The sequence below is a fragment of the Anser brachyrhynchus genome, assembly GCF_964034855.1.
Source record: "Anser brachyrhynchus genome assembly, chromosome: Z".
NCBI lineage: Eukaryota > Metazoa > Chordata > Aves > Anseriformes > Anatidae > Anser > Anser brachyrhynchus.
The window spans coordinates 35,690,150-35,716,584 of record NC_137697.1 but is presented as its reverse complement, the minus strand read 5'-3'; the positions used below and the strand labels follow the sequence as shown (position 1 = coordinate 35,716,584).

General features: G+C 38.1%; 1 protein-coding gene across 9 annotated transcripts in view; it reads right to left on the bottom strand.

Annotated features, from left to right (window-relative positions):
• The window catches only part of TLE1 (TLE family member 1, transcriptional corepressor), a 76,280-nt gene that overhangs the window by 33,211 nt on the left and 16,634 nt on the right, over nucleotides 1-26,435 (bottom strand). For 2 of the 9 annotated variants that reach the window (XM_080573483.1, XM_080573485.1), the window contains exons 5-8: nucleotides 21,538-21,600; nucleotides 20,499-20,603; nucleotides 2,229-2,433; nucleotides 1,460-1,476 (exon numbers count right to left, since the gene is read on the bottom strand). In XM_080573483.1, the coding sequence (XP_080429609.1) occupies nucleotides 1,460-1,476; nucleotides 2,229-2,433; nucleotides 20,499-20,603; nucleotides 21,538-21,600 (390 nt within the window). Of the gene's footprint in view, nucleotides 1-1,459; nucleotides 1,477-2,228; nucleotides 2,434-14,053; nucleotides 14,647-20,498; nucleotides 20,604-21,537; nucleotides 21,601-26,435 lie in introns of those variants that run through there. The other 7 variants (XM_080573486.1, XM_080573488.1, XM_080573487.1 and 4 more) reach the window with 5 other exon arrangements.

The window sequence follows — 26,435 nt, the reverse complement described above, 5'->3', positions numbered from 1 at the left end:
CCTCCTACAACAAAATAGGTGGCTTAATTTTGACAGTTACTTCGAAGGCAAGAACAATTATCAGCTACATGACAGATGAGTCTGAATTTCACAACATTGTGAAATATCTGATTTTGGAACTCAAAAAACCCTTTGCATACTTTGCTATTGAAGTCAATCCGACAGAAAAAGGGTGCAAGTGCATTGTGCCTGTTCTTTCAAAGTGGTTATTCAATGAAATTTTATATCAAAGTACATGATGGACATGTACTTGGAGGAAAAGGTTGGGGAGAGCAAGAACAGGAAACATAACATAACCACTGAGCTTTAAATTTAAAGTCATTGCTCCTCCTAGGTATATGTGCATGTGAGAACACGATGACTCCTATGAAAGTCCTAGAGAATCCTGCTTTTGGCCAGCATCACTTAAAGAAATATATCCTTATAGGTCTGAGACTTTAGGAAAACCTAGCCTGAAATTAGTTCCTCAGTCACACTGGCATTAAGCAAGGTGAAATGAATGTTCTTACTTAGTAATCTGAAAATAAAAAATAACTGCCTTAAGAGATATGCAGAAAGTTTCCAGTAAAGTAATTGTCTAGCTCTAGTATTAAAAACAAGCAAACAAACTACATACCAAAAAATTTAAAAAGAAATCAACCAAACAAAAAAAAAAACAATCAAGCAATAAAGTCAGGAGTTTAGTACCATAAGCTTATGTTAATTAATAACTGTTTCACATTTCTTGTCTTTTCTGATTAAGACAAAAATAAACGGAGCTCTAATTCACCTCTGGCATCAGCAAGCAGAGCTAGTTTTCTTACTTGAAATGATGTGAAAGCTGTACCTGTCCATCTCCAGCAGATTAATAGATTAACAATAATAATCACAAGACATAACAGTAAAAAAGCTGTTACAAAAAGCAGTTCTTTAGCCGCATTATTTTTGGCGTGGGTTTTTTGTTTGGTTTTTGCTTTACAAAGATTGTCTTAGGCAAACTGTATTACATTTTATATCTAAAGGAAAGAACAGTACTGCTAGAGAAGCACAAATTAAGTAGTAAAGGAGTTCTTGCAGATTCATTTAAAGAAACTACAGCCAAACATAGCTGTAACACATGAGTTCTAAATTTCTTACCCGTCCTGCAATTCTGTTCCTGACAATCCTTAAGGAAACGTCTTAACTCTGACATAATGTTATAAACTAAATTGCAATCAAAGTTGTTTGATTTACAGTTTGGTTTTTTTATATAAGAGAATTAAAAGTCAAGTAGCTCATCATTCTGCTCAGAAATCTGATTCCTAAACTCCTCCAAGCAAAATATTTAGTTTAGTAATCTGCATAAACCAAGAGATATCTTAACTGTAGGCACATGTGTCCATTATAAAACTGATCAAAAGGACAAATCAGACAAACAGTGCAACTTCTGATTGCTACTTAAGGTAGAAGTGGAAAGGTTAGCAGGAGTGTTGGTACTTACTGTGCCCGGCTCTCTGTCTGCTCCCGTAGTAACCAAGAAATGCACAGACATGCCCGTTCAGACACAGAGGCAAGAACAGAAATAAAAAAGGGGGGAAAAAAATTAGAACACAAGCCACAAACAGTTTTCAAATGGCTTTTATTTATATAAGTCATTGCACATTCCTAATACAGTGATTTCCTGAAAATTACAGTATTTTGTAAACATGATTTACAGTTTAACCATACACAAAGCCTAGTTTTATTTCATGACAGAATAAATTATTTTCTTTTCAAAAATTAGTCAAGTGCAATTTTGCCCAATATTTAATTGCGTACTAGAATTTAAGCCTATGAAACTAAAGTAACAGATGCAATTATCTAAATCCTTTGTTTGAACACATTCACTTCAAAATTTAACTTCTCATTCCCCCTACCTTCCCACCCACCTACCCATTTAACACCATTTCTTTCTTTGAAAAAAATTACCCATTTAAGCAGTTTAACAGTTTTCCACAATATGGTGCAGGCCACTGGTGTTGCACTAAACATTTACCAGGATGTCAAAATGCCCTGCAAACTATAGGGCATATGACACCTAGTGATCCCCATTTAAAATACTGAAGGTTTCCAAGCTGAATTTTGCTTCAGTGGTATATATGCAGACATTTTTTTAAGTTTGCCAACAGTTTATTGTCATTCTATGTAACTTGATTTCTTTAGAGATGCACATAACTTGCAGCAACGCGCAAATCTGACAGTGTCCTAATCAGGCCTGCCATGCCTCTCACCTCTGTGGTGTTCTGCATCGTGATGCTTCTTGTCATCTTTTATTGCCAAGTGAGACTGCCCACCCAAAGCACTAGAAAGGGCAAGGAGGCCAGCACTGCTTCCGAGTGGAGGGATTCCTGAAGGCTGAAGTCCTGATGGATGCGGTGTTAGAGGCACTGGAGGTCCATGGCCATGGGAGAGATGTTGAGCCTGCAACTGCTGCTGCTGTTCCCAGCGTTATCGTCATCCCCAGAAGAACAATGCATAGCACATGGTTTGGGAAGGAAAAGGGAGAAGAGGTTTGGTTAGTTATTGAAAACCAACAGTGGATATTTTGCTTTTTTTTTCAAATCTAGGCTCTCCTTTTTGTTCCAGTACACTATAGATACTGCACTGTATCATGCTGTCTGTGGACAACTCTGATTATAACCTATAAAGCAAGAAGACTAACTGAATACTTGTTCTACAGCCTGAGAAAAACATTCAGTGATCGGAAGCTGTTTTGTTTTAGGCAGCCACTTTCTGTCATAACATTACGAGTGACAAACACACAGCAGTAGCAGAACTCCAGAGAAGGCCTCAAAATCTTCCCTTTCTATAGAAAGCAATGCCACTGCTCTGGGAAAAAAAAAATAACAATAATAATTCTCTGGCAAGACTGATTTAAACCCAACTCCATCACCCCTGCTATCCAAATCTAGAAAGAATAATTAGGTTTATATTTTGAATATTAATAAATAAATAAAAGACACCACACAATTTTATACTTAGTGTAGTTAAACCTGTTTTTTTTTTTTTCTACTGAAGCTTTTGAAAAAAACTGTTTACGAGCTAACATTGTGTTTAGGAAACAACTTGGAGCTTAAAATCCAGGTACTCCAGAGAGCATCAACAATATCACAGAACTCCCCAAAGGAAATACAGTAGTAATGAATTAAAGTATCTCTTTGTATTTCAAAATCAGCTGACAGGGTCTGTACCCTGATGAGTGAACATACACATCCCAGTGATCAAACTGACAAAATAACCTTCAAACAATTTTAGAAAAAGGTTCCTCATAACGGAAATTTTTTAATATTTACTCAATAGGGAAGTTATTTTCTAATTAAAGCTGTTATGGTTCTACTAACATTTTCAAAGTTCAGCTAACCACTTATTTTGACCAAAATGCTGAGCATAGATTTCTTGAGAAAATTAGGTTTCAAAACCATCTTTAGCTCAACCATAGCTCCTCTTTAGTTTGCTACAGCAAAACAGATGTTCTGCCTCTTTCCTGCTTTCTTGTGCCTGGGCACACAAACAGAAAACAACAAACTTCTCTCTCTTGGACACACTCCACCCGCCCACTGCTGAATGTAGACATCATCAAAAAAGCAAGAGAATATCACTGAACTTGTGCGATCAAACATATGTCGGACAAGCAAATGTCTGATCTACTCAATGACAGCCATCCTGTAAGAGTAGGCAAAGTTGTTACAGTACTACTGAGAGCTACTGGAAGCTCACCTAAGCAGAAGGTAGAATTAAGGTCACAGTATTTCACAAATTACTCCAAAATATGCAATCAAAAATATTCCAAAATATCTTCTTCCATATGTCCCAAGACTCTAAGACAAACAAACCAACAACAACACCCACATAATATCTACAGGCAGATGAATTACATTAATATTCAGGTAACTAGCATACCTCTGTAACTTTTATTTCTCAAATCTCCACCCAAGATGTTCCTTGAGCTGTTTAAAAATGCCTGCAGACATAAGTGACTGACATTGAAGAACTCTGGACTGGACCTGCTATGCTTACACTTTTCTGTTGTCCCCAGCTGCAAAGCATCCATCATTTACTTGTTTCTCATATACAGGACAAACCTCAAAAATCTACTAAAACCCCTTCAGGCAATTTTCCAAAGCCACAATTTTACCAAAGCTTTGGCTTCTTATACCAAATTTCACAAATTCCTTTTCATATGGTGTACAAAAAATTTATTCTTCACTGCAATACATGTATATTCTCATCTCTGTTCTTACCAACTCTTAAATACCTTTAAAAGGCAAGGTAAGAGAAAGGTAGCTCTTGTTCTTTTACTTTAATGTTCATAAGAACCTAGAAAGTAGCATTCTGAAGGAAGCATTAGGAGTTATTTTCATTTTACAAAGTTAAAGCAGCAGACCACCTTCTACAAAATCAAGTAGCTACTGCCAGTGAAATCTCATTTCACTACTCTGCTGCTTCTTCAGAAGCATCAGTAAAGAGCACTGCAATACTGTTTGTTTTTTTTTCCACTCAGACTCTGAAGAACATGAGGACATCACTCCCTCACAGACTTTATCAGTAGTTTCCACCATATTTCCTCAAATCAAGAGAAAACTTGGTGTTTTGGAAGGCTCTTTAAGAGAGATGGTATCTTAAGTCATTCTGTTCCTCTTTGATCAATGAGGTCAGTCATCTGCACTTCTAGCCATGCAACAATGGGCATCAGCAGCACTATAATGCATTCATAACCTTGGTCTTGTCCCCAGGTGCACTATCACACTGGATTACCTAGCTGTGGTATGAAATTGGCTAAGAACAGAAATTGATTTCTCCCCTCCAAATCAGTTTTGTGGAGAGAAACCTGCTCCTTTCTCCAACAGTGAGCTCAAATTAGCTTATTTTGCAGTGTGGGCACAGGAAGTCAAAACAGGGAAATGAAGTTAAATTGTTTCTATTCTTGTTCCTGTGGCTTCAGGAAGCCTATGAAGATTCTGCTTTCTCATGCCCAGTTCAATTAGCAGATAAATTAATCCACATGATTTCAGGAAGCAAAGCTTAATGTCTTTAGAAACCAACCTGCTAAGGACATGCTACCTGCAGTTACACTTGCTCTCCTTTGTAGCCTACACAAAGTGTATTTTGCAAGTCCCAGAAATTATGAACAGATTAATCTCTTCCAATAAAGTCCTTAACGCTGAAAGAATGTGACAAAGAAGGGCTACATCCTGTTTCTCTGACAGGACGGCATGTGAAAGGTGGGGAGCAATGCTCAGCTTAAGGTATAGAACAGAGTACGAGAGCTGTAAGTGGAAACTCATCGTGACACCCTGCAGCTTTGCAAAATGGTTACTGAGGGCAGCAGAGGAAGAGAGTTCACAAAGATGCTTATATATGCAACAATGTTAAACAGACATAAGACTGAAAAACGTGGTCTTTAACGCCAAAGATGTTATTTCTGGTTTAATGTCTATTATCTGAAACTTGCTGCTATTTATGACTGACATATATTGATTTACTGTTTCTATACTATTTGTCTGTAATAAGTTCTTCCTAACACACCAATGAAGATAATCCTTTCCAAAAGTTCATACCCTGTTACCTTTTTATTTATACAACTTGAATTGCCAAAAGTATACTCCTTCTATGAAGAATGCAGAAGAAGGAATATGGTACTGCACACAAAGAGAAAAAGTAAAGACAGGGTAGATGCATAACAGCAGTGCTCACCAGATGTATTTAGTAACTAGACATTTGCCATTGTACATCCTAGAAACAATTGTTATGCATATAATCACTTTACTGTCACTTCAAAGACACTAATGCCTGCTCTGCCACCTTTTAAGAGCTTAGCAGCAGTGAGATATAAAACTGAAGAAGCTGGCAGCAGTATCATGGTCCACTAGGCATGTTCATTAGCACTTAATTAAAAACTAGACACCTGCCATAAGAAATGTGCTCAGAAAAGGATGAGTAACAGGTCTGTCTTACTACCAATTATTACCATTACTTGAAGAGCAAGGGCTGTGTCTGGTTTCAGAGAGATGTGGGAATGCAGAAAAGAGGGCAATGATGCATACATAAGTGACTGCACTGAGATAATTAACCATAGCACTGATTTTTAAAAGCATCAATAGTTCACCCACCATTTTGTTGCAAAAACAGAAGCTCTTCATATTTGCAGAGGGAGGAAAGAAATGGTGCATTCAGCTTACTGTCTACCATCAGATTTTATTGCCTATTTTTTTCCCAGTACCCCCATAACTAGTCTGCAAAGACCCCTGCAAAGACCCCAAAATCAACATGAAAAACACAGTGCTTCCTTCTCCAATCTAGTACCTCCTAGCCACCTTAAAGATGGTACAGTTCTTCACCTCCAACATCCTAGTTCAAGCTATACAGAGATCTTTAACCAGGACTCAAAATTCAGAACGAATTTTTGATCTCTGCCACAGGCTTCCAGAGGCAGAGTTGGTAAATTCTTGTTTATATACAGCATATCCATGTCACAAACACATACCTCCTTTCGGTTCTTTATCTATTAATACTGACCATGAAGCGCTGAAGTTCCCATTTCTACCATAAAGCAGTTCTACTGATGTCACAAATACCTATGGCTTAGTCTAGTTTTGAATTCCTAGTTTTGAACAGTCGTGAGTATTCCTCTATTCTTAAACAGAAATGTCTTCTACTCTTAAACAGATATGTGATGTACTATTCAGTATCTATTCAATTGCACTGAATTCAGAATTCACAGGTAATTGGAAACCAACAGTGGAAAAAGGTTACATATCTGGTCCCAAACTACAATAGCTGACTTCTCCAGTGCTCTTCTGAACAAACATCTAGGAAGAGAAGAAGAATTCTAGAAAACCCGATCAGCACTAGCTCTGGTAACACTATTAACAGTGGCTACATAGATTCGTTCTGAAAAAAACGTATGGCAAGCACAAAAGTAACTTAGAGACCTAAAATGCAAAGGGCACTATTTCATGTCAACTGCTGTAGAACAGAAGAAACATGACTTTATTAAACTCAAGAAGGCAGAAAGATATGAAGAAGAAAAAAACACAAAACAAAAATAATAAAAAAACACCAGACAACCACTACCAAAACAACAAAAAGCATTACTGTTTACTTACATTGCCATATTCTCTCCCTTCCCAAACAAGTGCTTAAGTGGAAGGAGGTGAAAAGTAGTATCAAATCTTCACGGCCAAATGAACACGAGGGCCACTGTTTGAGCAGATACAGACAGCCAACCAAGAAATCTTTTCTCTCCCTGTTTAGAAAGATTCTTACAACCAACATTGCAACTGTGACCTTCCAAAAAAGAAAACAACCCAAGATAATGCTCCTGCCAGATCCAGCCTTCTACCTCACCTTGGAAAGACAAAAACCTGCACACACCACCCACAGTAGCAATAGCCAAACCTAGCAGTAACTCTCATTTGACAGCCTAATCCATAAACTTACACTTGCATTTAAATGTCTGTAATTACTTTCAAAAAACTACTTCACCTACAGGTAAGCACATTCTGAAGGATGCCAGACAACCCTCCCTTAAAAATATATCCACATTCTTCTTTACAAATGTGAATGGACTCGTATACAGATATATATTGGCAATACTTTCCAACATGGATTGCTTACTACTCAACTTTCTAACTTCAACAGCAGCAGCTGTGTTTCCTTTTCTCTGCCTTTGAATGCTTCTTTTTCTTCGATATCATGACTATTAGACTAATTGCAAAGTGTGTTAGAGGTCCCTGCAAGACATTTCCTTCTGACCTATTTGAATCCTATTCTTCAATACCATAGCAGTAACCTGCAAAATCAAGCTCTGAGTTTGTTTTCTTCTGCAGGTGACACAGAAACCAGGACAAGTGGCTGAAATGACTGAAGGCCATGCTGCCATCCAGAGGGAACTCAACAGGCTGGAGAAACGGCCTGTCAGGAACCTCAAGAAGGTCAACAAAGGGAATTGCAAAGTCCTGCACCTGGGGAGGAACATCCCTAAGAACCAGTACATGCTGGGTGCCATCCAACCGGAAAGCAGAGGCAGAGAAGGACCTGGGGGTCCTGGTGGACAGCAAGCTGGACATGAGCCAGCAATGTGCCCTTGACACAGAGAAGGTTAATAGTATCCTGGGCTACGTGAAGCAAAGTAATGCCAACAGGCCAAGAGAGGCGACACTTCTTCTCTATTCAGCAATGGTAAGGCTGTAGCTGGAATACTGTGTCCAATTCTGGGGTGCCCAGTACAAGAGAGACCTGGATATACTGGAGAGAATCCATTGAAGGGCCACAAAAACAAAGAATGGACTGAAGAATATCTCCCATGAGGAGAAGCTGAGAGAGACTGGACTGTTCAGCCTGGAAAAGAGAAGGCTCAGGGGTAGTATCAAGGTGTCCAAGTATCTGAAGAGAAGGTGCTAAGACAATGCCAGTGGTGCCCAGTGCCAGGACAAGAAGCAGTGAGCACAAACTGGAACACAGGAAACACTTTACTGTGCAAGTATCAGTGCTCTGTCACAGGATGCCCAGACAAGTTGTGAAGTCTCTCTTCCTTGGTCAAAAGCCACCTCTACATGGTCCTGGGCAACCTCTTCTAGGTGGCCCTACTTGAGCAGTGGGGATGGACCAGATGACCTCCAAAAGCCTCTTTCAGCCTCAACCATTCTGTGTTTCTTATAGTTTACTGTTTTCTGTGATAAGTGATTTTTAGAAAAATGAGAGTCAGCTACTGCTGTCATTGCTTCATTTTCTATCTTTCCCTTGAAACATCTGTGTTTATTTCGGTTCATTTGATTTCTTTACTTCCTCTTCTTTTAAAGGCATAGATTTAATTCTGACAGATAGGAAGCTATACTACATCACAGCAAACAAACTTGAAAGTGCCCACTACTGCATCTCTAGCTTGTGAGCTGAGAATGGAGTCTTTGTAGCTTTGTACAAGTTATTTGAAAACTACCCATTATGTGAACAAGCCGCAGTGACGCCGGTGAGGGAAGAGAATGTCCCCTCAGAACAAAGAAAGTGTCTTCAGCAAGCCTCTTCTATCTATATACCACATGAAATGTTATCTTGCTACAGAGATTTAAGTCCACAGACGGACAGATTGGCAAAAGCTATCCAAAACCATGTATTTCAGACACACATTTGTGTGAGACAATGACATGACTATTTAAAGACTCAGCTGTCTCATGGGAAAAAACCTTTTCTTTTTTCATGCTTTATTACAGAAAAGGCATAGATAATATCTTTGGGTCTTAACACATTTTCCACTCCCACAAAAATAATAAAAAAAAACTTTTACTATGTACAGAATATCAGTAAGCAAATATCGAAGTCAGAAAGAAGATGAAAAACCAAAGTTTTTTTCTTTATTTTCTACTACAGGAATTTGCCTTAAACTAATTGTAGAATTCTGAACAGAAAACTTGTTGGAAAATATTTGCAGCTCTTGCTTCCACTTTTTCAAACAGCTCAAACCACACTAATAAATCTCAATTGCACATCTTACCAATTTTTCTGAAACAGAGGTTATACAAATTGCCTCACACAAACCAGAAAACACAATATACTGGCAAAAAAGACAGCTTCCCCAAACACACTCCCAAGCAGTCCTTTTCTCACAAAAGAACTTCATCTCTAAGATAACTAAAATAAGGCTGAAAAGTTGTACAAACTAGGGGATGGCAGGCTGGAGAACAGTCCTGCAGAAAGGGATCTGGGGTTCCGGTCAACAGCAAGTTGAACGTGATCCAGCAGCGTGCCCTGGCAGCCACAAGGGCCAGCCATGCCCTGGGGTGCACCAAGCACGGCACCACTAGCCAGTCAAGGGAAGGGATTGTCCCTCTCTTCTCTGAGCTGGTACAGCCTCTTCTTGAGCTCTGCAGTTTTGGGTGACACAATATAACAAAAAGATACAAGTATTAGACAATGTCCAAAGGAGGGCTGCAAAGATTGTGAAGGGACTAGAGGGGAAGACGTATGAGGAGCGGCTGAGGTCCCTTGGTTTGCTCAGCCCAGAGCAGAGCAGGCTGAGGGGAGGCCTCATGGCGGCCTGCAGCTCCCTCACGAGCGGAGCGGAGGGGCAGGCGCTGAGCTCTGCTCTCTGGGGACAGCGACAGGACCTGAGGGAACAGCATGGAGCTGGGACAAGGGAGGGTTAGGCTGGTGTTAGCAAAAGGTTCTGCACCCAGAGGGTGGTCGGGCAACTGGGACAGGCTTCCCAAGGCAGTGGTCACAGCACTGATGCTGCCGTAGTTCAAGAAGCCTTTGGACAACACTCTCAGACACATGGTCTGTTTTTTGGGTGGTCCTGGTGCAGAGCTAGCAGCTGGACTCTATGATCCTTGTGGGTACCTTCCAACCCTGGATATTTTAAGTTATGTTTTACTGCTTTCCTGATACAGTGACTCCAAGCACACTAATAAACTCAGCCCTTCTGCCACCTTTACCTATAAAAATAAAAAGAAAATTCAGATATGAAACACTCAGCATATTCTAAGTACCCAGTGAAAAGATTGCAAAGGAACACGAAGTATACGTTTGTGAGCTAACTTCTCTGTCTTCCTTTCTTAACTCCTTTTCTACTTGATCACTTGATTCTTTCTTTCCTGTGTTATTTCCCTCCTTTTCAGGATTCGTTTCCATCTGTTTGCTGTGAGATCCTCCTTAGGAAATGAAGTCTTGCCTCTTCTTTGTTCTTCAGAAAATTCAAAATAGGTAAAGCAAGGTTGACTTCAACTGGTTCACAAAGATTAAAAAAGAGCACTTCATGCATGGGTGCTCCCAACCACACCATTACAGTGTTGCATACCTGCTTCCCTGTAAAATGTGTTTCTTCTATGGATTTGTACAACATTGATTTACAATAAAATACCTAAAAATACCTAACCTGGCCAACTCTAGAGTCTGTTTCTTTTTCCCCTTCATCCTTTAATCTTGCAAAATTAAGAAAAGCTGTCGAACTCTTACAAGCACAGCTCCCCATACATTTGCTCTGTAGGGCTAAATGTTATTACTTATAAAAAGAAAAAATAAAAACTAGTTGCAGTCGTGATAAAAAAACTAGTGTGCAGTCAAGCTGCCACACAACTTCTCTGAAACAAAAAAACATGGTGTTGGCTAGCACTGCAGTTCAGGAGAAAAAAATATTCCACAGAAAATAAATACAACACAGAAGACACTTCCTAACCTGGGGCAAACAAACCACTGGTGCACACGGGTCATCTCCGAAGAACCTACAGCAGGGAACTGAGACAGCAATTCTCAGTAGGGGCCAAAGTAGCTATACTGAAGCCTGCACCTAGCTAGCAGAACTCTAAATTCATTTTTCTATTAAAATAACTGGAAGAGTTTTTGAGAGCTCTTTAAAATACTTACGTAACAGAGATACCAAGTATATCCTTTAGTATGTATTTTATAATATATTCAGTATTTCATGAGGAATTCAGATTATTTTTTTTAATAAGGAAATTGACATATCTCATCACAAGGAAATCTTGGCTTGCTATCAAATCAAATTATGTAGTCAGTACCAGTCTACCTACAAGTATACACAGACTTCTGTGGAATCACAAGATCCCATTTTTAGTTTTAATACTGTCACTGGCTTCACACCTACAGAATGGAGAAAAACATTATATTGCTCCCCAATATAATGCAAACAGAAAATATGAAAGTAATTTCAAAGGGTAGCTTGTTAACCATTAATTAGTTCCCATATCACAATTACAGATCACAGACACACAGATTGCAGTGGAGAAAGAAGTACTTTACCTTTTACTCAGCTCTATGTTGAGCAGCAACTCTAATCTTTGCTGTGCTTTTCTGTCTCACTTAACAGCTAGGCTTCTCTGCCCTTCCTTCTGGCATTCTGGAGGACAAGCCCGGGCACCAGAACTAGAAAGCTCAAGAGGTATTACACTTCAGGCTCTTCAAAAAGATCGTTCTTGTAAACAGCAATGACAGATGTGGGTGACCACACCCAAATGGATTTGTCACCGCACCCAGTGAATGAGCATGTCAGCTGTTTTTCTGCTAAAATGATCAGCAATTAACTATTTAATAAAAATTTAGTAATAATCGTTAAATGGCCTGATTTTTAATATCCCACTGACATAGAGGGAATAATTATACAGCCCTGCCAGCATGACTGGCACTTTCACAAGAGCAAACCTGCACTAGCAGCCTAGATATGCCATGGAGCCTCTGAGGCTTGTTCCACATCTGCAAAGTCCCACAGCGAGGACACAGGATCCTGCCAGCAGATGGGATTCTTCCAGTTCAGCAGCATCTTCTCCCTAAAGTGAACTAGCACTCCACTGGTGTAGCTGCATCCACACAAGGGCTTTTTGGCATCATTTTGGCACGTGTTGTAAACCAACCTAAAGCTTCATAGTTTGTACCAAGTGTAGACCATTAAAGCATGGTTAGTGCTTGTATCAGCAGCTATGCCAGCAACATAGCAAGAAGCCCACTAAACGAAGGAACTACTATAACCTTGTATGTATACACATACATACATTTTAAATATCATATTCATGTATGCAATTATGTATTAGACACATTTTTAAAGTAAGTTCCTTTCTGTGCACATATAAACAATATATAGCTTTTCCATTGATCTCTATGCTTCGAAAAAAATTTATCACAGGCCTGGCTTAACAACATCCTGTCAAACAGTTTATAACGGGGAAAAAAAAGTCACAGAAGAGCCAGTTCTGAAGATTCTTGTTTTAATAATGACTTTTTTCTCCTTAGGTTAAATTCTGAAGAATTAAGTGACAAACAGCAAAGCTGAAGTCAGCACTGGAAGAAAAAGACATGGGAACAATGGAGGAACCAGAGAAGCTTTTATAAAGGACAGATGCCACCGGGTAGAATGGGGAGGAGGGGTAGAGGCAGGGAAAAAAAAAAGATCCTTGTGCAGGAAAACGTCTTCAAAGAACATCTCAGGCTCTAAAGGAAAGTAACAAATTGAAAACCACAATCTAAAAACCACAGAAGACAACCTTAAATTCTCCATTGCTTGATCCAGGAAAGACAAAGGCTGTTTTTCTGAAACCAAGTGTATTCTTCTCATCACTGTCAGCATAGGTTTCTTAAAGAAGTAAGTTTTTTTCTTCTCTCTTTTTGCCTTTTTTTTTTTTTTTAAGCTTTAGACAGGTACGTATTGCTTGTTCTAAAGACTCGGAGGCAAGCCTTAAGTCTGTAGAATGAAGCTGCCAGCACACATTGCTTCTGGTTTGCAAAAACTGCCAACACATTTTTTTCTGTGGCAACTCTAAGTTCCCACTATTAATCACCTTCTAACCCCAATCTACATATTTGCTTTTTTTTTTTTTGCTACTGTTAGCATGTCGCTACCATTTAAACACACTTCAAAAGCATGCTCCTGCTGCCACAGAAGCCAAACACAACCAGTTCAAGCTTGCACCAATCTGAAAGTGACTTAAGAAACATTACTCTTTCAATTTTTTTGTTTGTTTTTGTTTGTTTTTGTTTTTATTACTGATGTATGATTACCTTAAAAAGTATTTCTTTTCCTTCCTGGATCTTTTATTCTCCAGAAATTTAAATCTTGGTGAAAACAAAGATAGTAATGACAGAGTAGGAAAAAATCCTTTGGTAAATTAAAATCCAGACATTAAGTTCAATATATGACTTCAAATGATGCTCATCAACCTCTTTCCCCAAGTTGTTACTAACTACAAATACATTTCTGAGATAAAGAATGAAAAATTTGTCAGTCACAAGACAAGCACCAAATTCTTTTTTTTTTTTTTAAACTTACTTTGCCAATCCATGGACCACCTTATTGGAAATTCCCTATATAACCTCCAATAACATCTCTTCACAATTATCAATCACTTCAGAACATGCATTTGAGCAATCCACTTTTGCTAATCCTTGCTTTTGCTGTTTTAATGTTACTGCTTGCAAGTACTGGATTTAAAGAGCTACAGTTAACTCGCACCTTTAAATACAGAAATGGACATACTCAAAATTAAGTATTATATAAGACAGCAGCCCTGACAGCTCAGCAATATTCTGAAAAATTAGTAATACACGGAATTACCAGATACCAGGGATCCTGCAGTAGTTGATACAAACTCTTCAGCATTGTGATGAGGTACCGTAAACTGCTGTACAAGCTGTGTCTTTGCCCTGTCTTTAGTATTTCCTAAAGTTATTCGAAACACCCACGCTAGTCTTTGTGCAAGAACAAAAGCAAGCTTCTCTGCCTTCTCCTCCAGTCCTCCCACACAGGTCCCTGCCTCTACTCTCTGTATCATTTTTCCAAGAAAAACATAGTGGGCTGCTGTTTTCTTGTACATTTCCATTGTTTAATACTCAGAGTATGTGTGTCTACCTGTGCCTTCCTCCAGACCCTCAGCACCTGCATCTTCCTGCCCATGCTGTCTCCATCTTTACCAGTCAGAGTTTCACTTTGCCTGTACAGTCCACACCAAGAGATCACCCTCCTTTCTCCCACCAGCATGGTGACATTTAATTCATCTCAGCGTATCAGCATTTGCTTCTCAAAACAAGACTTTTAGATCCCTTCAGATCTGTATGATTCACTCACTCTTTGCTTCTCCTACACTAAATTAGTCCATCTTACAGCCCTACATCATTCAACGTAGCTCCCCCACCCCAACACCCTTCCCTGTTCTACTTACATTGCATGGCCATGCTTTGCTTCTTCCTTACTCAATTTCTTTGTATTTGATTTCACTTCATGTGCAAACTCACCCAGCGGAGTTTCTCAATTGTTTGGGCCAACCGATTCCATTCATTCCATGCAACTCCTTCTTCCTCCAACACATCGGAATTCTTTCCAGAGAAGCACTGAAGGTCACATCACAGTTTTATCTCAGCCTGTTGGCTGTTCACCTACTCTTAACTCCCCTATCTTACTTCAAGTGGAAATTCAAAGACAGTAGAAGGTATGCTCATCTCTTCAGTTTGTCTCCTTTAGCTTTCTTATGAACTCATCGAAAAAAATAGCATCTGTGAATACTATCCATCTGTGAACATGAAAGCAATTCTGCCTACATATGTTTTAATTGAGAAATGTTTTTAATTACTGTCTAAAGGAAGCAATCCTTTCCTCTGGGATCAGGTAACTTACCCTTCTGTGCCAATGACTTTTATACATATTAACACTCCTCTGCTTCAACCAGCTTCAAAAGCACACTCATCCATAACCCCCATTTCATCTTTTTGGCAGCCCTTCCATATTCTCTTTATTAAAGCTCACTGAGCACATTTTCTGCATGTTTTCCTTGCTTTGAACTGTACTCCTCCAACATTTTGACCTGATTTTAGTCTTTCCATTCCACTAAAACTATTCTTTCCGAAACACTGTTTAACAGAATTGTTTGGATACCAATTCACAAAAAGAAACATGTTCTTCTCACATATCTATCTCCTCTGCTCCTATCTACCTGACTCCTCCTGCAACTTCATGCTCCATTAACTTTTCCGATCTTCTATTAATTATTCCCACCTACTAAAGTCCTTCTAAATCTTACCACTCCCTGCTGTACCTCTCTGCTGCTGCAAAGTAGGCCAACATACAACTCTACCTCAACATGTACAACCCACATCCCCACCATTTACTCACTATACAAGTAGTATCAACTCACCGTTGAATTTGTAACCATACACGTGGTCTCGTCTTTGCTGGAAGCTTAGACATTAGATCTAGATAAGACAGCCACCTAAACATCTTGCAGACTCTTTTGGGATTAAGATCTAAGGTGCTGCTTTTTCTACCCACCCACACAGGAAATTTTGCAAGATAACAGATATGACCTACAAATGAATTACACATAAGTAATACATGCAATTTTCCGCTCTTCGAATGACAAAGTATTTTCATCTTCAGAAAATTATTGTCTGGTTAAGATACCATCCTCCTCCATATTGAGGAATCAATGTTCGCCATTCCACCATCAGTTTGGGGGGGGAGTCTAGCATTAAATGTGTTTTTCACTGTGATATTAACTCACATTTCACAAACCTTCTCCCAGGTTTTCTGCTTCCAGCAGGACAAACCAACAGTACACATTAATTACACTTTCTTATTTTTCCTCAAAACCTAGTGATGCTTGAAAAAAAATCTGACTGTTGATTGAGGACTGGCATTTTCAGAATACCAGTTGTCATGCTGACAAACAACATCTCCACTTGCTACCTATTTTAAACTTATTTTACAAGTCTTAAGCTTTCATATTCTAACAGCACCTAAACATGACAAAATACCATGTAATTAAGGTTTCTATGTATCGTAAAGAAAGAAAAATACGAATAATAATCCAGGAAGTTTCCAGGCAATTGAACTACTACTGATGAGTTAAGTAATTCAGACTTGGGACTACCTGGTTTATGTTAAAAGTGAGGACACCATGTCTTGTGTTCACAAGATCTCATTTTATTTAATTTATAAGAACTAGGCAGTTTCCCCTCCCCTTGGCACATAATGCAGATCACGGCCAAGGAGGATCTGAAGTAATGCTACAGATGCTTAGCTCTTCCATTGCACTAAGTTCTGCATTCATTTCTGCTCTAGTCTGTATTTCTATTTTTTAATGAAACATACAGCCTGGTTATTTATAGGCTTTCTAAGGATTAACTACACACTCATAAGAATAAACCCTCAAGAGGTTAACCTCATCCTCTTAAGCTTCACACACTACAATCCCAGAGATAGTTGGCAACCACAGCCAGGAGAGAAAAAATAATCCCACATCTTGCTAATCCTTTAGCCAATCACCTCATGCAACAGTGGAGAGGCCTCATGGAGGCCTACAACTCAATCTGTCTCAGGAGTACTGTCAATCGAAAAGATATATGTTTTACAGAAGCATTATCAACCTTTCTGAAATGTCAAAATAACATGGTGGTACACTGAAACAATGCATCTAAAATTTAATGCTAAAAAATATTCCAGCTTTCTGCTTATAGTTCTTATTTCAGTTATTTGCATATTTTACTTTTAAATCTGCCTACTTTATTAATTCTAAAGTAAACAAACTAGTATTATCCATTGATTACATCTAAATAGATTGGTCAATTGTAACCGTGCCTTATCATTCTCAGCAGGAACTTCTCCAGGCTGATCATATCTGGAAAATAAAAATCCCTTCAAGCTAAACCATGATTATCTAATTAATTATTTCATACCATGATTTGGATTCTCCCTTAACCCCAAATGTGGACACTGCCTACAGCCACAACAGCGTGATGGAGTTAACGGGTACAGTTTTAATTCAAAGGTTTTTGCATGATTATTCAACTACCTAGTAAACCTTCTAGTTCTTCCAACTTTAATACAACAAATTATTAAATAATGCAATTTCAAGAAAAAAAAAGGAAGTCATGCAGTTTGTTTAGCTACATTTCTACCCAATGGCTGGAAAGTAAAACCTTCAAGAACATGCAGGAAAAGTATATGGCCAGAGGTATGACCATTAAGAGCCTAATATCATCCACAGAAGTTTTAATCGGTGCAGAGGACTAGCACGCATAAGCTCACTGAGACCAACTATATTTCTTGCCTTTTCTTTAATGTGTCAATTAATTTTTGTTTGACTGGTTTGGGTTTTTTCCTCTGGACATGCTTAATATACACTAACTCCAAAATCTGTCTTGAGTTTCTAGGTAAATTCTCCAGAAAATATCTTGTAAGTTCCATGAGGATGTAAGTCCATACACTCAGTCTCTCCTCTAACAAACAGGTTTCTACTTTTTCAACAGGAAAAAGAAATATAAAATAATGATGGCTCAAAAAGAAAAAATAAAAACAAAGTAAAATTCAAAATAAAATATTCCCACTAATTAGAAGTTTTGTTTCCTTCAAGAATTTACATGTGGCCCAGCAGCGAAAAGAACTGTGCTTTGCTCTAACTCAGGAAGACAACTGGGAAACTTTTGAATCATCTAGTGCCAGGAAACAATGGCTTTTAAAGACAGAAAGGAAAGAGAGGAAAAAAAAAGTCAAAGACCAACAAAAATGAAGATTTTATTTAGTCAGGAGAAACTATTTAAGTGGACATCAGCTAAGAAAGTTAAACATTCCTTCTACGCTCAAAATTTACTGTACACAAACATCCTCAGTAGTATGATGCCAGCGAGTACTCGATCTTCTACTGTTACAGGCTGCTCCATTCTATTTGCATTCTGAAAGAAGTTTCATGATCTTTCATGCTCATAATAGATGTCTAAACCGTTAAATTACTATTTCTTTTCTTATCTTGAAAGACACTGCACTTAAACAGCATGGCCCTTCCATTGTTCTTTACACTAAGTCGAATCCCTGAACAATACTGACAGCTGCTATCAAACTGGGCCATGCTTACTTCCAGTGCAGCTGCCGCTCTTTGGAACAGACAGGCTTCTGATGTCTCCTCCCCTCTGGGGAGAGGGCTTGACACACTGCATGCTCAGTGAGGGGGAGCAAAGGTCCACTGAATTGTCAACCCAATTTTATGCTATTCAGATTTTCCAGGATGCGCACCATCCTTTTCAAACAAAATCAAGCATATGTCAAGAGCATGAAACTTACTGTGCAGCACAAGATAATTATCAACCGTGTAAGACTGTAAAAGATCACTGAGACATACATCTAATTTTAGTATAATGCATATTCATGCATTGACACGGTCAAAGAAATTTTGTGCCTAATATGTTTGTTTGTTTCCACACTCTTAGTTTTGGATTCATAAGGCATTGCTTAGAAATCTTTCAGAAGATGCAGGAAAGTATTTGCTCTGGGTCATTCTTTGGCTATTTGAAAGTGAAAAAGCTGAGGGTTCTACTCCTACTTCCAATAAGTGTTCCCCACAGAAAATGTTAATTGCATGCGGTATTTGTAGATCCCTATTGCTTTTAAAAGACTATTTTGTGAAGACTTAAAAAGAAGTAAAAGATGTGCTTGAGATAGTGCTACCTAGCCAAACCAAATCTCGCTATTTTAAATTCAGCAAGATTGTTTTTAAATATATTTTAACACATATTTCCATATACTGCATAAAATATTCTTTAAAAGTAGTTCATTATAAAAAGATTTCCATTTTCATCCTAAGAACTCATTTCCAAATAAATGTAAGAAAGTACAGTTCTCTAATCTTTGCTAATCAAATATCTCAAATGTACATGTGCTGTATGAATACCTGATTTGATCTTTGAAATAAAGTAATTCATTGCACAAGCAAAGCACAGAGGAGATTGTGACAAATACAGATGTAATTGTGTGAGTTTTTTAAATGTGATTTTAAGCAAATCAACTAAGCAACAGTCAAAATTTGATATGAAGGGGAAAAAAACAGCTCAGATTTGAAAGGGGGGGTATGTTTATGCAAAGCTAATCTGTCAAGTGTAATAAAGCAGCTTGAATAAAATTTAAGCTGAAAATCCACTGAAGCTCCCCATTTCAGGGAGGAAAAGCTATTAAGAGGAAATGAAGGTCACCCTCCCAGTTTATTTCACCTAATTGACTGCCAATAGCTTACCACAGGCAAAACGACTGCAGATCTGCAATTGAGAAACTGATGAAAGGAGAGTTTTCAAGCTGAGGCTCATTCTTTTAATCCTCCCTCACTCTTTTTTTTTTTTTCCATCTCCAGTTGGGATGTAATTTTAAGCACAGATGGATTAACTGGTTCCATTGTCTGCAGACGTCATTGGACTATGGCACTGTTAATCCGTACAGCAGCATGTCTAATTATCATTACAAAGTGTCTGAGGGAACTATAAAGACCAGCAGGGCATCTTCTCACAAGCAATTAACATAAATTGATAAATGAGTAATTTGAATCTGCTCAAGGCGCTCACATATGAATAAAATCAGAAAGGACGGCTTCTTGTTTCGGCTACTTCTTTCACTTAGTCTGGAAGGGCAGAAAACATGAGAAATATTCTAGACTTAGTGGCGGGGGAAATGAACTCATGCAGTGGAAGGAATGCATGGTTCAGAAAGTTCATTAATACAAAACAAATGACTTGTGATTGACAACCAGTCACAAGCAAGTAGTATTAACTTATTTCAGCATATTTAGAAGCACAAACTTGGTGAAAGGCTATTAGAGCACTGTGTCAGACAATTAATACTACTTCAAAAGCAAGTGAAGTTTCTTTTCAGTAGCTCGCTAATTTAAAATTCATGAAAGATTCACAAGAGAAAGAAAGAAGAATGAATACTTGAACAAGCTCTAAGGACTCAAGTGTCACAGAAAGCATGAGGTAAAGGTAACTACTACATATAATACCTACAAATAAACAAGCAACTGTCCTAATCACTCTATTTCTTGGAGGAAAAGTTTTGTTACTCACAGCATTGCTGCACAAAGTGATATTCTGACAAAGCAAACTATTAACTTTATCCCTGCTAAAATCTGTGCAAAGCAAATCAAACACACTTGAACAATATTGGGCATCAAAACAGTGTTAGCTATCAAAACATTAAGCTTATTTTAAAAACAGCAAAGCAATAAGATATGAAAGCAAGTTATACACACTGTAGGAGGTAGACCTGGAAGGCCACGTACCCCGATGATGGCATTCAGTTCAGCCATGGTCACTTGTTTGGCACGTTCTACAGCTTGGGCCACTTGCTGCTGATGCTGTTAAAAGAAGAAGGGGTTTGGAGAGGAACTTGTGTTAGGATATTGACTGCGACAAAGCAAATCAGGATCATAAACACCTGAATAACTGGTTTCTCTGCAGAAGCCCAGGTTGCCTATTTCAAGACACACCTTATGAAGGCAAAAAGGTAACAGTGCTCCATTTCTCATCCTGTCATCAAAGGTAATTGAGAGCCCTAAAGGCTGTCAAGCCCACCTCTTCTCCTTCCCTCCCACCCCTGCCACTTCAAAATTAATTTTCTGATATATGGATAATCAGTTTATAATTGAGCTGGCAGGGCGATAATGTCAACTTCACAGTAGTGTGAGTTTCAACATTTATATACTGTGTCCACACAGCAAAACCTACAAAAGTTTTAAACAGGAAGAATAAATGCTTCACTGAACCCAACAAGAATTACAAACACTCTTTGTAAACTGTAGTTTGAAGAGGCATATTTAAAATAACAGGCTTCAAAATTTAACAGTAGCTGCCCACAGTATACTACAATCAGTCATTCAGGCCAGATGCAGGTCTGTAACCTTAAACAACATTTTGCATCTGAGCTAACTACTCACTTTTTACACTAAAATTTGATACAAATCACGTAGACAAGATGAGCATACTTATTTCACTTATGTCACTTATATGACATCAAATAAATAATCACCATGATTAGAAATGAAGGCATTTTGTTGCATTGACAATATTTTTACAGACTCATTCTCCTTTGGGAATGAATAAAGCTAAGCCACTGTCACTAGTTTGAACTCAGATTTGTTAGACAAAATTAGCAGGGGGGTTGCACACTTCAGCTATAACAGATGTTCCTTACACTTGTGCATTGCGATAAAATTAACATCTTAAAACTAGCTAATTTGCAAACAGAAAAGAAACATAATTGCACTTTAACAGCTGAACAGTTTTACTTACTTCCTGAGACAAAAATGGGATGACTTGTGCACAAATTGTGTTCAATCTCTTGGCGATTTCTGTCTATAGAAAAAAAGTATTATGATTAAAAATGTGTTTTCTGCTTGTTCCCATATATCAACTATTGTGCAGGATCATATTAAGTTCACACTGGAGAAAATAAAGAAATCCATGTCTTCATACTACTGAAAATATAAATAGTTAATATTTAAGCCCAAACGAGGACAAAGATTTAGTCAGCTACTCTAGGACATCTGCCATGTCTAAAGCACCTAATCTGTATACACATTTAGGAACAAATCTGGTCGTTGTACATAGCTCATTAACAAGTAAAGCATTTTTGAAATCCACTAAGTCCAAGATAAAGCCTTTTAAAAGGTAGATTTATTATTACTCAAATTATTAAGCAGAATAACATGAGGGTGACAGGCACAGAGGAAAATGTTTCTTTCATGATCAAGTTATCTGCCAATTACATGGCAGTTTTGCTTACAGAAAGAAACCAACAGGAGTATAAATGAAATACCAACACAGAAGTGAAACAGAACGGAGAGAAAAACTAAAGACTTCTAAAACATCCATAATAAGAGTGAATTGAAGTAACACAGATAGGAAGAAAAAGAATCTGATCAAAAAATGCAGTAGTCAGTAACAATGAATAAGTACAACTATGAGCAGCAAGAGAACAAAGCAGCAGAGGGACAATCCTTCACTAACAGCAGCACAGAACGCAGCAGCATGAATTGTTTAAGGCCCACTTTCCATCAGCTTTGTATATATTCATGGTTTTTGTTTGTTTGTTTTGTTCTTTTAATCTCTCACTTTTGGTTCATCCACCTAGACCTGGACACAGGATGGTGGAACACAGGACCCTTCCTCTGCCATTACTCAGCCTTACTTGTGATGCTTTTCAGACCTACACATATGCCAATCATTCAGATCTCCTTTTATAACTATCCCTCAACTCTTAAAGGAGCTTTGTGCTTTTGAAGTCTCAACTCACACAAACAGGGACTTGCACAACTCCTACAATTTTCCTTGAAAACATCTCACGCAGTCACTAGAGAACAGTTGCGCAAAACAAAAAACTAATGTCCAGATGTGTACGCAGCCTATATGCAAGATGCTCTGAATCACTTTTACCAGTCACTATCACTAAGCCATATGCATATTTCTTCTTGTTTTGTTTTAGGACATGGCAGGGGTGTCCACTCCTGAGAATTATTGGGCCTTCCATGAAACGACATACCAAAAGCTGAACAAAAATAAACTCTCTCAGAGAAGACAGATAAACACATTTGCTGAGCCTTTCCCCAAGCCTTCCATCATCCAAGATTTCTTAGGAAGACACTGAGATGTGCTGATGTTTACGCATCAGTCAAGCAGTAATTTGGAAACAAAAGCCCCACACTGTTTTTGTGTCTCAGGAGACACATGACTTGGGGTCTAAATATGGCCAACAAGCTTTAACACCTCTTTCCCCACCTCTGGGAGAAACAGAGAAAATACTTGACAGCACTGAGTCTTGTAAAACACTCATGTGAACTGAGGTCCTACCTGACCAAAGTCAGTGGGGCATGTCCACACTTAAATTTTGTGGAGACAAGGGTATTCTAAACACTTTGGGGGTGGTTTCTTCCTAGGGCAAAGAGGTTAGTTCCTACAGGCAGGGGCAATGATGCAACTGCTGCTTTGCAGCAAACCTTTCTCTCTCTGCAACAACATGAATATACCTCTTTTCTCAACAGAAACATCTACCTTCTCACACAGTATCAAACACTAAGCAGTTTTTGTCCTTTTCTGTTTTGTCTAGAACAAGACCACAAACTATCCATCACTCTGTGGACGACCTGGTACATAAGGTACCAGCAAAGATAACACAAGGCAGTCTGCATGACTAAACTTTTGCCAGATATGTTGGTATTTGAAGTATCTGTTAACTTAAGGAAAAAAGCACACACACGATTGGGAGAATTTGAGTACTAAAGGGCATTTTTCCACATGATTTACTTTCTGGAGGCAGATACTGCATATATCAGCTATGAGAAGGCTGTTACATAGCAGCCTGACTGACTGGGATGAGATGTTTAGCTTCCGACAAATTAACTGCCCTAGACCAACAGGATTACTTTTGTTTTCATGATAAAAAACCAGGATGAATCATAGCAGGTGATAAGCAGGTGGGGGGTGGGAGAATAACGTAAAACAGGATGCACTAATTTGCTTTCTCCTGAAAAGCTGTTTCAGTGTGCATTACCTACACAGGAGTCCCCCTGTTCTGCAATCCTGCGAGAATTATCCTTATTATAGCTGTGAAAAAGTCTATTTTGAATAGAGCCTACAAAGCATGCAAGCATCCACATTGTGGAGTTTTCCCACAGAGGTCCCAGGTATCTGACTTTCACAGTGGCAGTGTAAATAGAGAACGGCACACTGTAACACAAGAGAACATGATGTGCTAGTTACCAGTCCCAATACAAGTCAATCAGATCTTTTCTAATTGTATAATAATGTAAACAGCATCCTAATATTCATACACAGTTGTGAATAAGCTTAAATGTACAAATTGTAAACAAGCATTTGTTCTGAGATTTCTTGCTACTGTTACAAGTGCTAAGTAACAGGCATTTATATTGGAAGGAAATTAAAAACCCTATTCCACAACTCATAACCAAAGTCTGCACTTTTAAAAGGCAGTTTACCTACTGGTACTCTTTCCCACACACAACATAAAAAGGTACTTAAAATTATTTATCCAGTAGCAGATCTCAAACATCTCCTGTTTGTTGTCTTCCAACAATTAGTAATAAGTATTCTTAATCATAAACATGTCAAAAATAATAAAAATCTTTGTTCTCCAGTGAGTTCCTGAACCTAAGCATTAATGCACAATTCACTTAATCTTCTACATCAGGAATTGCAAGAGATTGTTTTCAGCATTGAGAAAAAGGAAATCTCATGAATTTAAATACAAATCTAGCTGTTCAAAATGCAATGAACTTTCACCTTTCCAGACAGAATCTCTTTGAATAGGTGCACATACATATTGTATTATGTATATAGATATATATTGATTTCCAAAAGCAAAAACTGTTTTGAAGGAGTCTAGGACAGTTTGGTTAATCAAGACTAAACATCTGTAATTGATGAGCATTGAAACAAGCTGTATTTTCCAGATTTTGGGCTCATATTTGATAGCCTTAAGAATACTTATTGGCCTTGCAACATAAAAATATTTCCAGTGTCCTTGCAACGTAACACAGCTATTATCTAAGCAGTGATCTTGAAACACGTAGGGCAGTCAGAAGAATGAGTAAACAGAGAGAATTTTGCAGAAAACTGCTTCGAGCAGAGAAAAGCATGACTAATTGCATGTGTTCCCTGGCTCCTTGGTAAAGCAGACTGTAGAAGCCTGCATCTCTCAGGAAAGCCCTCCTAGCTCTTATGGCAGCTCTCAGCAGAGCATCTGAAGAGCCCTTAATTGTTTGTGTTCTTAATGCAGAGCCTCTTGAATACATTCATTTTTAATAGAGGGCTTGAGTGTAGGGCCTATCAAAGAATGACAAATCTAAAGCTTTCACTGGTTCTTCTTGTTGCAATGATTGTCTTTTGATTTATTTGCAAATGACAAGCTTGTCAGACCCCTGACTGAAGTGCCACCCTCCTTTCTGAAGTATCATTAAAAATTAACATGAACGAATTCATCTCCATTTGGTAAAATTAAGTTGAGCCAACATGTGTTTTTTTTTGTCTTCACTCATCTAATTTTTTGTCTTAATTCCATCTAATTAAGTACTTAAATGTTTTGACCTAACCATTGCCAAACTCAAGTGATTGTACTTAAATTTGTCTCTTGATAAAATGAATTCTTAACATAATGACATATAACTAAGCAGCAAGACTAGTTACTAAATATAATATTCACTTAAGTCACTTTACTAAGCAGTTAAGAAAGCACTTATATGTACAGTTGTAACTTTTTTCCTGCTTCATTGTTAAAAATACATTGTTTTCCTATACAATAGTCTGTTCCAGACCATTCTACATTTTGACAACCTGTACTTTACAAAGCACCATGTAAGATCTCATACTTAAATAAACATGATTTCTTGAGCAACTGCAGGTATTTATACTGCAGAAGAAGCAGGTATAATATAAGTACCAAACTCTACGTGGATTTCTCAGCACAATTAACACCCTTGTGCATGTTATCAGTAATAATGAAAGTCCTAGCCTAAGGGAGCCAGCATTCTCACTTCTGAGTGAAAAAATAAAGCTTTCCCCTGAGAAGAATTAGTTAATCACCCTTCAGTCTCAGAGTTTTCAACAACAGTTGTGGTTTTGCTCCAATCAGCAAATCACCTTACTTGAATCTTACATTATTGTGATGATCAGCTGTATTATGACAACTGCTGAACTATTAGCACTGACACTCCACAAAGCTGTCCAGGCCTCTCTTTACCAAACAATCCTAAGCTAAAATTATCTCTTGTATGCCAAAGACTTTTCCTGTAAATTGCACTTCCTATATTCCAAAGTTAGATCAGTATTTAAAAGCACTCTAACACCATTTCTTAAGGACAAGTTTCTGTACTCTCATTAAATTTTTACTTACTTCAGTTATTTCAACAGTTTTGAGAATCACATTTGTCATTAGATTTGGAAGACGACAGCTTAGGAGCAACATGATTAAAAGGAATGTAAGAAAACACAAAGTTTTGATGATGCCAAAAAAAAAAAAGTATCTTCTAATCTATTCCTTTCAATACTTAAATAAATAAACAAACAAACCACCTTTTAATGCACAGAAAAGAATATACTGTCAAATCACATTCACAAAAGCTTTAGAAGATAATTCTGAAGTACAACGCCTCCACTTACACTTTCAACATGTAGAA